This window comes from Symphalangus syndactylus, chromosome 18, assembly GCF_028878055.3.
Source record: "Symphalangus syndactylus isolate Jambi chromosome 18, NHGRI_mSymSyn1-v2.1_pri, whole genome shotgun sequence".
Taxonomy (NCBI): domain Eukaryota; kingdom Metazoa; phylum Chordata; class Mammalia; order Primates; family Hylobatidae; genus Symphalangus; species Symphalangus syndactylus.
In genome coordinates, this window is record NC_072440.2 from 26,377,357 (window position 1) to 26,392,865 (window position 15,509).

At 38.4% G+C, this 15,509-nt stretch overlaps 1 protein-coding gene across 11 annotated transcripts in view; it reads left to right on the forward strand.

Moving 5' to 3' along the window:
• Positions 1-7,649, forward strand: part of ANKRD31 (ankyrin repeat domain 31) — a 259,562-nt gene extending 251,913 nt beyond the window's left edge. For all 11 annotated transcript variants that reach the window (XM_063623128.1, XM_063623127.1, XM_063623130.1 and 8 more), the window contains one exon: positions 4,277-7,649. In XM_063623128.1, the coding sequence (XP_063479198.1) occupies positions 4,277-4,422 (146 nt within the window). In that variant the 3' untranslated portion in view covers positions 4,423-7,649. The remainder of the gene's footprint in view (positions 1-4,276) is intronic.
• The last annotated feature ends 7,860 nt before the right edge of the window (positions 7,650-15,509 follow it).

Consider the following 15,509-nt stretch of genomic DNA (forward strand, 5'->3'; position numbering starts at 1 on the left):
AAGCTAACTGTATTCATCTAAGCAAAAGAATAAAAGTATCACCTGAAGTTTTTTATTTCCCAAGCCATCATTATAATAATTTACTAATTATATTTTCTTTCATGGGGACCTAACATCATTTGTTCATTTGAAAATAGTACATGCTTTTCCAGAAAAAAATAGGCTTTTTTTTGTTCCTAATAAAATGGTCCATTTGATAAAATAGTCCTACTGATAATCTGTTGTAAATAAATGACTTTAATGACAGAGTTTTCTTCATTTCAGTTCTATTATTATGCTTTGTCATTTCTCTGTAAAAGTATGCATAATAGAACACAAACATCCACAGGTGCTTCTGTTTTATGTGGTTAAGCGCTTTTTAAACCTTGAACACCCAAAGATGGGTACCTGATAACAGTGCATAGGGTGTTTATTTCAGCTCTTATTTACCACTCTCGATTCTTTTTCATTTTTTTAATCATATTTTTTTCACTCTGGTATCATGATTAACACTCTTTTAACCTAACTCATAAGGTAGATAATATATCTACCAATAGGAAAGGAAAGAGAAGAAAATTAAATATTTGTTGATCGTCTGCCGTGTGCCAGGCCCTCTGCTACGTTATTTTGTATACATTAGACCATTTAAGAATTTCTTTTTTTTTTTTTTTTTTTTTTTTTTTTTTTTTTTTGAGACAGAGTCTCGCTCTTTTGCCCAGGCCAGAGAGTGCAGTGGCGCTATCTCAGCTCACTGCAATCTCCGCCTCCCGCCTCCCGGGTTCATGCCATTCTCCTGCCTCGGCCTCCCAAGTAGCTGGGACTACAGGCGCCCGCCACCGTGCCCAGCTAATTTTTTGTATTTTCAGTAGAGATGGGGTTTCACTGTGTTAGCCAGGAATGGTCTCAATCTCCTGACCTCGTGATCTGCCTGCCTCGGCCTCCCAAAGTGCTGGGATTACAGGCGTGAGCCACTGCGCCCGGCCAAGAACTTCTTTTTAGTAGAATTTCAGGGTTAATCTTATAGGAAAGACTATAAGAGAACACAAGTGTAAAGTGATGGGGCTTTGTGCGTACCCTCTTAGCTAGAGGCCTCCCTGCTCTGCACCTTTGGCACCACATCTAGGAACTGCCGGTGCCATGGTGTCAAAAGATTCCTGCCCTATCCCTAATCATTTCTTCTATGCTTTATTAAGAACAGTTTTTCGGCCGGGCGCGGTGGCTCATACCTGTAATCCTATCACTTTGGGAAGCCGAGGTGGGCAGACTACCTGAGGTCAGGAGTTCGAGACCAGCCTGGCCAACATAGTGAAACCCCATCTCCACTAAAATTACAAAAAAATTAGCCGGGAGTGGTGGTGGGGACCTGTAATCCCAGCTACTTAGGAGGCTGAGGCAAGAGCATTGCTTGAACCTGGGAGGCAGGGGTTGCAGTGAGTCAAGATTGCACTATTGTACTCCAGGCTGGGTGACAAGACCGAGACTCCACCTCAAAAAACAAAAAACAAAAAACAGCTTTTCTCAGATGTCAGTTAAACTGTGCTTGAATTAGGCATTATGATCTTGTTGATTTTGCTGGCAGTTTCATATAACATTGTGGAATGTGATAATAAGAAGTATTGCAGCTACTTCCATTTCAATGTGTTGCTAAATAATGATATATGTTTTTAAATATTATTAAATATTAAATATAATTAAAATATTAAACATTATTAAAATATTTAATGTGTTGAAAAGTTATAAAAATGAGTTACCTCAAAACTTCATTTTAGTCTTCATAGAATAAGAACTATAAGCAGTGGTTCTCTAAAGCAGTGGCTGAATTAAATATTTAAGCGTATAGATACTTCAGAGCTGTTACCAAAACATGAGCTTTTAACTGTGTTTTACTTGGAACACTAGATTTAAGGAAACATTTATGCTCCACTGAAGGTGCCCACTGAACTAAGGAATACAGTTTTGGAACAGAATCTTGATATATACGGATATTAAATTCCTGACCTAATTAGCTCCATGCTCTGATTAATATTTGACCAAATCAATGCAGACAAATTTTGTTTTATAGAGACAAGGTCTCACTATGTTGCCCAGGTTGGTCTTGAACTCCTGACCTCAGGTGATCCACTCATCTTGGCCTCCCAAAGTACTGGGATTACAGGCATGATCCACCACGCCCAGCCCCAGACAAAATTTTTAATAGACACTTTCCTAGTCCTAGGAACTTTAATGGATGCTAAGTATATGAAAGATGCTTATGCTAAATACTAATCAGGAAGATGCCCATGAAAATAGTAGACAAATTTTTCTAACATCAGAATGGCAAAACTTAAAAAGACTGATAATATTCAGTATGTGCAAAGATGTGGAAGAAAAGAACAGGTATTGTCACACATAGTCTCATAATACTGTTGGTGGTAGTATAAAAGGATGCACTTGGGAGGGCACTCTGGCAGAACCTCTTAAAATGTAAAATGTTTACAGACCCCTCAACTCAGTAATTATGCTTCTGAGTATCAATCCTATAGAAGTATTGGCACATGCCTGAATAGTGAAAAGTGAGGAATAAATTATGAATTATAAACAAATTATGGTAGATGCAAGTTTTTCAAATCATAACTAAAGTGGGGGACAGTACCTTATAGAGGAAAAGACTAGTGTTAAATAATAGTGTTTAAATGATGAAACTAGGCTAACTTTGATGAAAAGAATTTAAATTAATATGTAAAGATTTATTTCTATGGGTTTTTCCTAAGAAAAAAAATGTTCCTTAACTTTTATGAGATACCTTGTTTCCAGAAGTCTATGAAACAAAGCTCCTAATAAGGGAATTACTATGTTTACATATGGACCATGTGTAAAAAAGTTTAAATTCTTTGGATCATAAGTGATGATTTAAAACCCACATCAGACCGGCCTCAACCCCTCAAAAAGGAATTTTATTGACTCATTTACATGAAAGACCAGGAACAGATCTTCAGGTTTCATTCAGGGTTCAAAGAGCATGACAGAGCACCAGTTTCTCTTGCTTTCCATTTCTCAGCTCCATTTCCTCATTTTGGCTCCATCCTAATAGCCTTTCTTCTCATCATCCCAGGGCTACATGCTTCCAGGTTCAAGTCTAAAAAAGAAGACTCTGTATGTGACTCTTTGCCAAAATACCCAATAAAAATCTCATTGCACTTCAGGAGGCCGAGGCAGGTGGATTACCTGAGGTCAGGAGTTCGAGACCAGCCTGACCAACATGGCAAAACCCCATCTCTACTAAAGATACAAAAATTAGCTGGGTGTGGTGGTGGGCACCTGTAATCCCAACTACTTGGGAGGCTGAGGCAGCAGAATCACTTGAACCTCGGAGGCAGAGGTTGCACTGAGCCAAGGTCGTGTCATTGCACTCCAGCCTGTGCGACAGAGTGAGACTCCATCTCAAAAAAAAAAAAAAAAAACTCATTGCATGTCACTTCCCTCTGAATGGGATATGTTCTGACCCCTGAATCTATACCTGTTCACTCATTGGTGTAGATCTAAGCATATCAGGAGGTTGAAAACAACTCTACCAGAAGCATGTGGGCCAAGTATGAAGAAAGGGTTGGCCATACAGAGGTGACACTCATATTATTGCTATCTGTGGAATAAGATTCAACTTGCTGAATGATGTACAGCTATATAGCCAATCTCAGAGAAAAAAATATCTCTCAGACTGTCAGGGAGCTTGCAGAAACCAGTTTTAGGACCATTGGCCCCTTAGACTGGCAGAGCCAAAAGGAACCCTCTTCATCATCACACCTCTCACATCTCAGAGATGGAAGTCTGGAAAAGCCATATGACTTGCTTGAGTTCCCACACCAAGTTTGTGGCAGAGGCAGGACTAGAAATCTTGCAGCCTAATACTCTTTTTAGTACTAAATAATAATAGCATCTAGTATTTATTATTTGCTATATGCCCGGAGGTATGCTAAGAATTTCACATGCAAAATCTCACTTAATACAACTGTTTTATTCTCCATTTATTGGAAATTGAGGCACAGAGGAGCTTGTACAACTACCTTCAGAAGCTTCCACCATCCTTTTTCTGCTGATGTTTTAAACTTCAAACAGGTCCCTCTTTCCCAAGATCAGCCAATGCTGGTTCATAGCTTTGTCTTGAGTACAGAAAATAGGTTGAGGGAAAAGGTCCTGATCAGAAAAACCTGTTATGTATGCTCTCACATAGACTTGATTGGATTCTAGGATTTGTAATAGCAAAATTTACATCTTAAATATCAGAAGGCAGTTTTTAATTTGTTGATACTTCTTTAAACAGGAACTTCCAGAGAGTCAATGCAAAGCATCCCACGTTATCTACAAATAAATGAAATACTATTAATCAGTGATCAAGAATTTCTCCCATGCCACATAATGGATCAGCATTGGAAGTTTTGTGTGGAATGTGAGGAACTAACACTCTAAAACCTTGGTTTCTTAGTATTTTATTATGTATTTGTTCAAATTATCAACAAACATTTATATTTCATCTTGTATAATCTGGTGGGACTATTTTAACATACACTATATGAGTTGCTATTTAAGATGTATGTTTACTGTTCTTAAGATGTATGTAACTGTTCAACAATTATATAAGATTAATGCTTTTTTGCCATTGAAATAAAGGCACGTTTGAACTAGACCATATTGATTGGCTCTCTGGCTTTCTTTTTACTAATATAAATTTAAAACTAACTTTTCAATCAACACCTCTACCTTTGTATAAAAAACAATTGATCCCTAAGGAAATGAGGATACAAGTAAGCATAATCCATGTATAATTGGTCCTAAAAAGGCCCAGGTTAAACGAATCCCTTAAGAACTTAAAGTCCTAATACCTTTAACATTTCCTGTGAAGTTTTTCTCAAAATCAAAATGTAAAATTATGAAGGAAGTCTAAATTTCATAAAATTTAGTGTAGATAGGATTGTAGCTGTGTTAAGTCTTGGAACAAAGAATGAATCAAGTGTTGATGTGGAGTCTGATCATTTAAAATAGAACATACTTCACCTTTGACTTTTGCTACATTATCATGAAGACTTTTTTTAAAAAAAGAGATATATTTAAGAGATTTTTCAGTTTTCTCAAGGGTCTCTCTTAATCCTTTGATAGCCAAGTTACTCTTTCCTTGTCTTTCATTACTGCAGGGTCCCAAATAAGCTTTTGGCTCCATGGCCTTATTTATCCCTTCTCTTTCTTTTGAGTATAGAAGTCAAAATTGCAATAAACATAACAGGCATACCTCAGAGATACTGCAGGTTTACTTCCAGACTACTGCAGTGAAGTGAATGTCAACTAAAGGGAGTCAGGTGATTTTTTTTTCCCAGTTTCTATAAAAGTTATGTTTACACTATACTGTAGTCTATTAAGTGTGTAAAGGCATATCTTAAAACAATCAATGTATGCACCTTAATTTAAGAATATTACCAAAGAATATGAGCATCTGAGCCTTCAGCAGGTTGTAATCTTTTTGGTGGTAGAGGGTCTTGCCTTGATGTTGATGGCTGCTGCCCAGTCATGGTGGTGGTTGCTGAAGGTTGAGGTAGCTGTGGCAATTTCTTAAAATAAGACAACAATGAAATTTGCCACATCAATAGACTCTTTCTCTCATGAAAGATTTATCTGTAGCATGCATTGCTTTTCAATAGCATTTTACCCACAGTAAAACTTCTTTGAAAATCGGAGTCAACCCTCTTACACCCTGCTGCTGTTTTATCATCTAAGTTTATAGAATACTCTAAATCCTTAGTTGTCATTTTAGCAATGTTCACATCACCACACCAGGAGTAGATTTTGTCTCAAGAAACCACTTTCTTTGCTCATTTGTAAGAAGCAACTCCTTATCCATTCAAGTTTGATCATGAGATTTCAACAATTCAGTCACATCTTCAGGCTCCACTTCTAATTCTAGTTGTCTTGCTGTTTCCACCACATTTGCAGTTGCTTCCTGTACTAAAGTCTTAAACCCCTCAAAGTCATCCATGAGGATTGGAATCAACTTCTTCCAAACTCCTGTTAAGGTTGATATTTTGATCTCCCATGAATCACAGATGTCCTTAATGGCATCTAGAATGGTGAATTCTTTCCAGAAGGTTTTCAATTTACTTTGCCCAGATCAATCAAAGGAATCACTGTCTATGGCAGCTGTAGTCTTACAAAATATATTTCTTAAATAATAAGACTTGAAAGTCAAAAGTACTCCAGTAATATTTTGGAAGAAATCTTTTATTCTGAGCTGCACATCTCAACAGTGGGCTTTAAATATTCAGTAAACCATGCTGTAAACAAACAAATGTACTGTCATCTAAGCTTTATTGTTCCAATTCTAGGTCACAGGCAGAGTAGATTTTGCACAGGGCTCTAGGATTTTCAGAATGGTACATGAGAATTGGTTTCAACATAAAGTCACCAGTTGCATTAGTCCCTAACAAGAGTCAACCTGTCTTTTGAAGCTTTGAAACCAGGCATTGACTTCTCCTCTTTAGCTCTAACAGTCCTACATGGCATCTTCTTCCAATAGAAGGCTAATTAATCTATAATGAAAATCTGTTTAGCATAGCCACCTTCATCAATAATCTAGCCAGGTCTTCTGGATGATTTACTACGACATCTACATCAGCAGGTGCTGCTTCACCTTGCATTTGTATTGTAGAGACAGCTTCTTTCTTTAAACTTCATGAACCAGCCTCTGCCAGCTTCAAACTTTTCTTCTGCAGCTTCCTCACCTCTCTCAGCCTTCATGAATTGGAGTTAGGGCCTTGCTCTGGATTAAGTTTTGGCTTAAAGGAATGTTGTGGCCAGTTTGATTTTCTATCCAGACAACTCCAACTTTATCTCAGCAATAAGGCTGCTTTGCTTTCTTATCATTTGTGTGTTCACTGGAGTAACACTTTTAATTTCCTTCAGGAACTCTTCCTTTGCATTCGCAACTTACCTAACAGTTTGATGCAAGAGACCTAGCTTTAGGCATATCCCGGCTTTCAATATGCCTTCTTCACTAAGCTTAATCATTTCTAGCTTTTGATTTAAAGTGAGAGGTGTGCAACTCTTTCTTGCACTTGAGTACTTAGGCCATTATAGGGTTACTAACTGGCCTAACTTCAATATTGTCAGAACAAAACAACTATAATAATAACATCAAAGATCACTGCTCACAGATTACCATAACAGATATAATGATAACAAAAAAGTTTGAAATATTTTGAGAACTACCCACATGTGACACAGACACGAAGTGAGCATGTGCTGTTGGAAAAATTGGTGCTGATAGACTTGCTCAATGCAGGGTTGCCACAAACCTTCAATTTGTAAAAAAAAAAAAAATTAATATCTGCAAAGTGCAATAAAATGATGTGTGCCTGCTCTCATGCAAGTCCAGTGATTTTGGTGGGTGGTGATATGGTGTTGCTTTTTGAATATTTTCTTATTTTAAATGTATACAACATTAAGATACATCTTTAGAATATATAAGAAACTGCTTAACAGTGGCCTCTGGAGAAATAAATTACGGGGCTGGAGAACCAAGGAAAAAGACCTACTTTTGACTATATATACCTGGAAATATTTGTCTATTAATAAAAGTGTAAAGACATATTAAATCATTTTATTTTTCTTCCTTCAAGAGTCCAGTGAAAATGTTCAGGATAGAATAACCCTACATATTGTTATATTTGAGAACCAACAGAAAATTGTATTGTTTCACTATAATTTCCTTGGAGTGCCTATTTTTCTAATTCTTAAATAATCTGTATGAGACTTTATTCTGTATTTTGCTTTATTATTTAAGAAAATAATTAAAATATGAGCCATTTGAGAATATATGTACTAATTAAATTATATATAAAAATAAAATGTAAATTGTTGGACAATGTTTAATGCAAGTACTGGTTTATTAAAGAAAAATTATACACCTTCACATGCATAATATATACACATATACTGGTATATATGTAGATAAAGTATATTATATATGCATACTATATATAAATATATACTTTTTAATAAATAGCTCAAAAAATGTGTGTTTCTATGTGTGTGGGGTGGAGGTGGGGGTATGTTCAGTAAAAGTTCTAGAATGCTACAGATACAAATGTTTATAGTGCCTATCCCTAAGGAAGCTAGACTGAGGAGGATGAAAGAGTACTTTTATAGTTTACTTTCAACTTCAAAAAGAAATTAGGCACACGTCTTTTGTAATTAAAAAAAAATTAAGATAATAATTTTTAAAACAGGCATTTTGTCTAGTGATTAGAATCTATGAAAGTCATATATGCTAAGTTTTTAATACAAAAGATCTTGTAAATCTAAGTTTTCATTTTGGTGATTAAATTCTTAATTTCCCAAGCCCATTCACTCTATTTTATATACCAACTGGTGACTGAAATAACATCCATTGCCCTTTGGGCGTGCTGAGCATTGCCCAAACTAAACAACAAAAGGGTCTACTCCAACCAGAGTTGGAGAGAACTACCTTACCCTAGATTATCTCTGTGAGAAGACTGGGCAATTTAGGATGTTAGCTACATGTTTTACCTACTCTGGGTTCTAAATGAAAGCTTTAGGCTTCTGACCCTAAACCATAGATGAAAAATATCTAATCAATCTCCTACATGGTACTTTTATCCTTTTTATAAAACTGATTTTTTGAACATCTCTGGAATACTCCATACCCAAAAAGGAAGCCTATTCCTTTTCAAACAGGTAGTCCTCAGTGTTAGAAAGCTGGAGCCCCTATGTTCCAGGCCTCACAGCTCTAAATGATAATACTTCTTTTTTTTACAAGCTGAATTATAATCGCACAGCTTCCACTGGCGTGACTGTTGGAAAATTCTAAACATACGTTGCTATGGCTTGGTGGTTCCCTCTGAAACTCATGTTGAAACTTAATCCCCAGTGTAGCAGTGGTGGGAGATGGAGCCTTTAAGAAGTGACTGGGTCGCCGAGGCAGACCGATCACGAGCTCAGGAGATTGAGACCATCCTGGCTAACACCGTGAAACCTCGTCTCTACTAAAAATGTAAAAAATTAGCCAGGCGTGGTGGTGGGTGCCTGTAGTCCCAGCTACTAGAGAGGCTGAAGCACGAGAATGGTGTGAACCCGGGAGGTGGGGCTTACAGTGAGCCGAGATCATGCCACTGCACTCCAGCCTGGACGACAGCAAAGCTCCCTCTCCAAAAAAAAAAAAAAAAAAAAAGTGACTGGGTCATGAGGGCCGGGCCTCATGAATAATAAATTAATTAATTTTTTCATGAGTTAATGGATTAATGGGTTATAATGGGAGTGGGTTAGTTATCACAAAAGTGGGTCTGTATAAAAAGCCAGGTTGGCTCTCTCCGGTCAACTCCCCTGCCTTGTGATGATGCCCTGCACTGCCTCAGGGCTCCAGAGAGTCCCCACCAGCAAGAAGGCTGTCATCAGATGTGGCCCTGAGACCACAGATTTCCCAGCCTCCAGAACAATAAAAACCAAATTTATTTTCTTTATAAATAGCCCAGTCTCAGGTATTCAGTTATAGCAACAGAAAACAGACTAAAACATACATCTTGTCTTTTCTTTCTCAGTTTCTCTTTCATTCAATCCCTTCAACTTCCTCTCCTGAGTTCAGTTCTTATCAGTGCCTGTCTGGACTATATGCAGCAGCAATCCTAACCCATTTTTCATACTCCCACTCTTTCCCTTATTATACACCTGTGACACACTGCTGCCAGATTATTATTCTTAAAGATCTATGTTGCTTCCCTGCTGCTGCAAAAGTAAAATCTAGGCCCAGTATTCAAGATTACCTAACTATCTGGCCCTAACATAACCTTTCAACTTTACCTCCCAATGCTTTCTAATCTTTGACCTTAAACTGCCTTTTCATCTCTGTTATGGGCTGAATTGTGTACCCTAAAAATTCATATTTTGAATTCCTACCCCCTAGTACCTCAGACTGTGACTGTATTTTAACAATAAGATAAATTATAATAAGGTCATCGGGGTGGGCTCTAATCCAATCTGACTGCTATCTGTATAAGAAGAAAAAATTGGGACACACAAAGGAACACCAGGATACATGCACACAGATAAAAGATCATGTAAGGACACAACAAAAAGGCAGCCATCTACAAACCAGGGAGAGAGGCCTCAGAATGAAATCAACCATGTGGACATTTTGACCTTGGATTTCACACCTCCAGAACTATGAGAAATAAACTTGTTTTAAGCTACCCATTTTGTGGTATTTTGTTATGGCAACCCTAGCAAACTAATCCCTAACTCTTCCCTACATTTGTTTACACTATTTCCCCTACTTAGAATGTTCCCTCCTCTCTCTGCCCATCTATGTTTTTCTTATTCTTTGATGCCTCTCCTCAGATATGACCACCTGTGTTGCTTTCTCAGACCATCCCAATCCAAGCACTTAACATTTACTGCATGGCTATATTAGACTGTTCTCACATTGCAATAAACAAATAACCGAGACTTGGTAATTTATAAAGAAAAGAGATTTAATTGGCTCACGTTTCCACAGGCTGTACAGGAAGCATGATGCTGGCCATCTGCTTGGCTTCTGGGGAAGCCTCGGGAAACTTATAATCATGGCAGAAGGCAAAGGGTAAGCAGGCATGTCTTACGTGGTGGGAGCAGGAGGAAGTGGGGGGAAGTGCCACACACTTTTAAACAACCAGATCTCATGAGAACTCCATCATGAGAACAGCATTAGGGGGATGGTACTAAACCATTAGAAACCACCCCTATGATCCAATCATCTCCCACCAGGCCCCACCTCCAACACTGGGGATTACAATTGAACATGAGATTTGGGTGGGGACACAGATCCAAACCATATCGCTGACATTACTAGTTTTCTGTTTATGGTTTATCTACCTCATGTATCTGAAAAACTTATTGAGATCAGGTTCAGGGTTTTACACTTTGTATTCCCTATAAAATATCTTGAACATAGTAGGTGATCGAGAAATATCAACCAGTTAATGTTTTCAGATACAATGACAGAAAACCCTACTCAAAATGGCTTAAGCAATAAGGAAAATTTATCATTTCATTTAACAGATCCAGAGGCAGGAACTTCAGGGTTGATTAAGTCTTCAACTCAACAATGTCATTGTTGTTTTCACCGTTCTTCTTGGTCCCTTCACAGTGCCAAGATGGCTGCGCTGTTACAGGTCATTATACATGTAGAAACAGCATCATTAGGATAAGGAATTCGACGTTTTTTCCAAGACATTTATTTTGGAAAGAAACCTTCCCTGAACACACCCTAACCCCAGGAAACTTGTGTCTCATTGGCCAGAATTGTACCACCTACCATTCCTCTCTAGCCAGGGAAGTGGTGTTACCTTAATTGGTTGAGAGAAGTACATGCACATGTGCAGGTGAGCAGTCCGCTGCACAAATTCCAGACTCTGCCAGTTAAAAAAACAAATGAGCAAGCAGAAACAAAATGGGGGAGGGAGGATGGAGGAGATTGGGGTAAGAGCTAATATTTATTGAACACTTATATATACCAGTTATTGTTATAAGCACCTTTGATGTATTAACTCATTTAATCCTCACCACAACTAAAAGGTAGGAGATTATTATTATCCCCATTTTGCACATGAGGTAGCAGGTGCAGGATGAAGTAATGTGACCACATAGCAGCTACTGAATGGTGGAGCAGGGATTCAAACCTGGTAATCTGGCATCGGAGCTCATGCTGTTAGGCACTATGTATGTCTCTTGCTTAACCAAAAGTATTTACCTCAAAATATATGTTAAATTATTAAAACAGTGTCAGCATCATTCTGAGTAATGGTAGCCCTATTGATTCCTTCCACTTATACATGCTGGGGAAGTCAACTTTTGCTTCCTTTGAATGAATGAAAGGCATACAGGGCAAACAGAAATACTCATTGAGGGCCAAGCCTGGGTGGCTCATATCTGTAATTTCAACCCTTTGGGAGGCTAAAGCAGAAGGATCATTTGAGCCTAGGAATTTGAGGTTACAGTGAACTATGATTGCACCACTGCGCTCCAGCATGGGTGACAGAGTGAGACCCTGTCTCTAAAAAGATAAACATAAACTCACTGAGAGAAAATGGAATGCAGAAGCCTCACTGATAAGTTCTAATATAAACACATTAGTACCTGCTCTTGAAGCTCTCTCTTTTTCAATCTAGCGCATTCCAGGAAAAAAAAAAAAAAAAGCTTTATTCAAAGCTTATTCTGTTTGAGATATTTCTCAAATTCAGTGTGCACTGGAAACTAGCTTGTTGCTTTTAAGTGAATGCATGCGCCCAGTGGGCCTGGATTTTAAGTCCGTTTGGATTTTCTGTGCTATTGAAGGCCAAGAGCACATCAGGTCTGCATGTGTTTCTTTGGAGTCCCTCTCCAATTTTTTTCTCATTTCATTTTGTTGACGCCTATTTTAAAGAAACCAGGGATACATCTTTCTTAACATGTAAAAGCCAAGAAATGTGATTCATTTCTCCTTAAACTTCATTTTAATGTTCTTATGTCCCTAATTTTTTTTTAGCCATCTAAATAAAAGGAACAGAACTTGAGGCCATGTCAAATCAACTTGCCTCGACTTTAGCCCCTAGTTCAGGATTTGTGGTTAACTTCTCAATTCCTGGACATATTTTTAAGTTCCTATTTTTTTTAATTTGGGCTATGATGCTTTTTAAGCTTTAAAGTAGGAATGGTAGATGCAAACATTTGAAGCTGTAATGTCAATACTGGTATTCTAAAAGTTAAAAGCAGTTAACATTTATGTTTTTGGCTGTTCTCAAGACATCTTAAAGTTCCATGACGCATGGCAGTTTGGCTGAGATATGAGGTTCTATGTTATCCTTCAAAGCTGGAGGCAAGGAAGTGGTAAGGCGAGTTGCCTAGCTGGTGGGTGAGCCCCACCAGTCACCTCACATCTTTATCTCAGCATAGCTTTTTTGTTCTCTGTTCCTTATTGCCTACACAGTAACTGTCATGAAATGATTAAATAGAGCAAAGTCAAAACTATTTTTCTTTGTGTAAAAATGGCCTCAAAAGAAATGCTGATGATAGAAATGAAAAGGTTTAAGAAAATGTGTCTTAGGCCCCACCCAAAATCCAGGATAAATAAAAAAAATAGTAAAATTTAGAAAAGCCCAGCTCTGTGACACAAATGACTTTATATGTAGTAATGCAAGCCCAGAGAGGCCCCAGCCCTCTGGAATTGTGGACTGTCTTTTCCTTTAGAAGCCCTGTGGGATGACTTGAGCCTCGCAGTCCACTAACACCCCACTTTTAGTACCTCTACCCCATTTCTCTACATTTTCCCCAAGAAATTACATTCTCCCACTCTGGCTGCTTTTCTATGAAACTCTCCATCAGCCTGCCGGTCAGGTTGGTCCCTGGGCATTGCTGTCAGTCTCTAGTGCTGTCACCACCTCCTCCATCCTTCTGCCTTATGCTAACCTCACCCCACCTGGTTCCTTTTTCCCCACAGCACCATTCATGCCAGCTGATGTGGAACAAGCTTTGCTTAAAGCTTGCTGGCAAAGAGGAAAGAATTATAGCACAACACAGCACAGCAAACAGCTTAAAATGACTGGACGTGACCTCTACCACGGAGAATTTCTCCTCGTTGACATTCTCTTCAGACATGTTTTTGGCAGAGGATGTGAGTATAAGTTCTACGCTGACATCCCAGCTCTACCAATCCCTAGTCATAGAACCTTGTAATCCTCCCCAGTCTCATCCTATGTCTGTAAATGGGGCTGCCAATGTGCCTCCCTCCTACAGTTTTTGTGGGGGATTAAATGAGGTACTCTGTGCAAAGCAGGCATCACAGTGGCTGATACATAGTGACTGCTCAATAAATGATAGCTGTTGTTATTATGAAGATTATACGGGCCAGGCTCTCCTCTTTCTTTCTAAACCTCTAATTAGCAACACTGCTGCCTCTTTCTCTCTCTCTTCTCTCTGCCACACACACACACACACACACACACACACACACACACACACACAGAAAAACAACTCCCTTATATCCAATACAGCAGAATCTTTGAGAATGAGTCTGAGCATCAGTAGTCCCAGGGACTAGGGTTTGAATGTGTTCCCCAAAGCTCATGTATTGGAAACTTAATCCTCAATGCAACAGTGTTGAGAGGCGGAACCCTTAAGAGGTGATTACATCATGAGGGCTCTGCCTTGGGCTTTAATACCCTGCCCAAGTCTGCCCCCACCTAAGAGATTCTAATTTCATTGGTCTGGAGTGGGCATCAGTATTTTTAAAATCTCCTCCAGATAATTGCAATGAGCAGCCACTGACCTCTGCAACCTGCTGTTATCAATTCACTTTTCTTTCCCACCAACCCTCTATTACTGTAGTAATGCATGTTTCCCAGACAGTCCTATTAAAAGAATCACCTGGGATATGTCTTAAAACTATAGATTCCTGAGCCTCACTCTAGGCTTACTGAATCAGAACCTGCAGCAAATTTTTTTCCAAATGCCTAGATGAGTCTTATCAGGCAATTGTGAGGAGCATTAATCCAAGCTATCTTAGTCCATTTTCAATTGGTTAATATGTATTTTATTCATTTATTTAACAACCATTTAATGAGCACCTAATATGTTCCCAACATTTCTTCAGGTGCTAGGAATACAGCAGAGAATAAGACAAAGCTCATGCCCTCAGAGATAGTGTGTCTAGGAGCAGAGTAAACAAACAACAATTTAATTTCAGATAGTAATAAGTGTCATAAAGACCACAGAGCAGGAAAAAGGCCAACAGATGATGTGGAGGTAGGACAGGCTGTTGTTCTAAAAAGTGTAGCCAAGGAGGGCCTGTTTTCAAGAAGTTGCATCTGAACAGAGAACTGAGTAATAACTGCTTACAAATTCCATTGCGACCACACTTATATAATTTTTATTCTATATGTCTCATGTGTCCTGAATTAGATGGGATTTTCTTTTGGTCAGGAACTGTCTTTTATATTTTTGTACTCTCCCATAGCAACCAGTGTAGCACTATGCACAACCAAGACTCAGTGAATCACACTAGAATCAAAAGCATTTCAAGCTTAAATATACTTTCAAAGACAGCCAGCAGAAGATTCAGCAAGTTACCTGCTTGCTAAGCAAAGGAAAATCCAGGGAAACACATTAAATCATCAGATACTCAGCCCAACACTAGACTTCCTGCTTGCTTTCCGTTGCTAGTCATAGTTGCAGATTCTTATCAGAAAATTTTCAAAACATGCCAAGATCTGGTCGTCTGTGTATAACTTTACACATTGGTGAGATCAGATGCTGAGTTTTAATTGTCAATTTCTGCTGGCATACCATCCTGTAATGTAGTTTCTTGTTTTTTACTGAGCTTCCCCTCAACTTCTCAGTGTTCTGAGTGCCCTCAAAGTTTCATTCAACCCTTATTTCTTTAAGATAATCAGTGAAGTTCTGCAGAAGCCCACTAGATCCTATTAAGTCTCTGGAGGCCTAAAGGAGACTTCAGTATACCTGCAAATCCTCAGAAGGTTTAG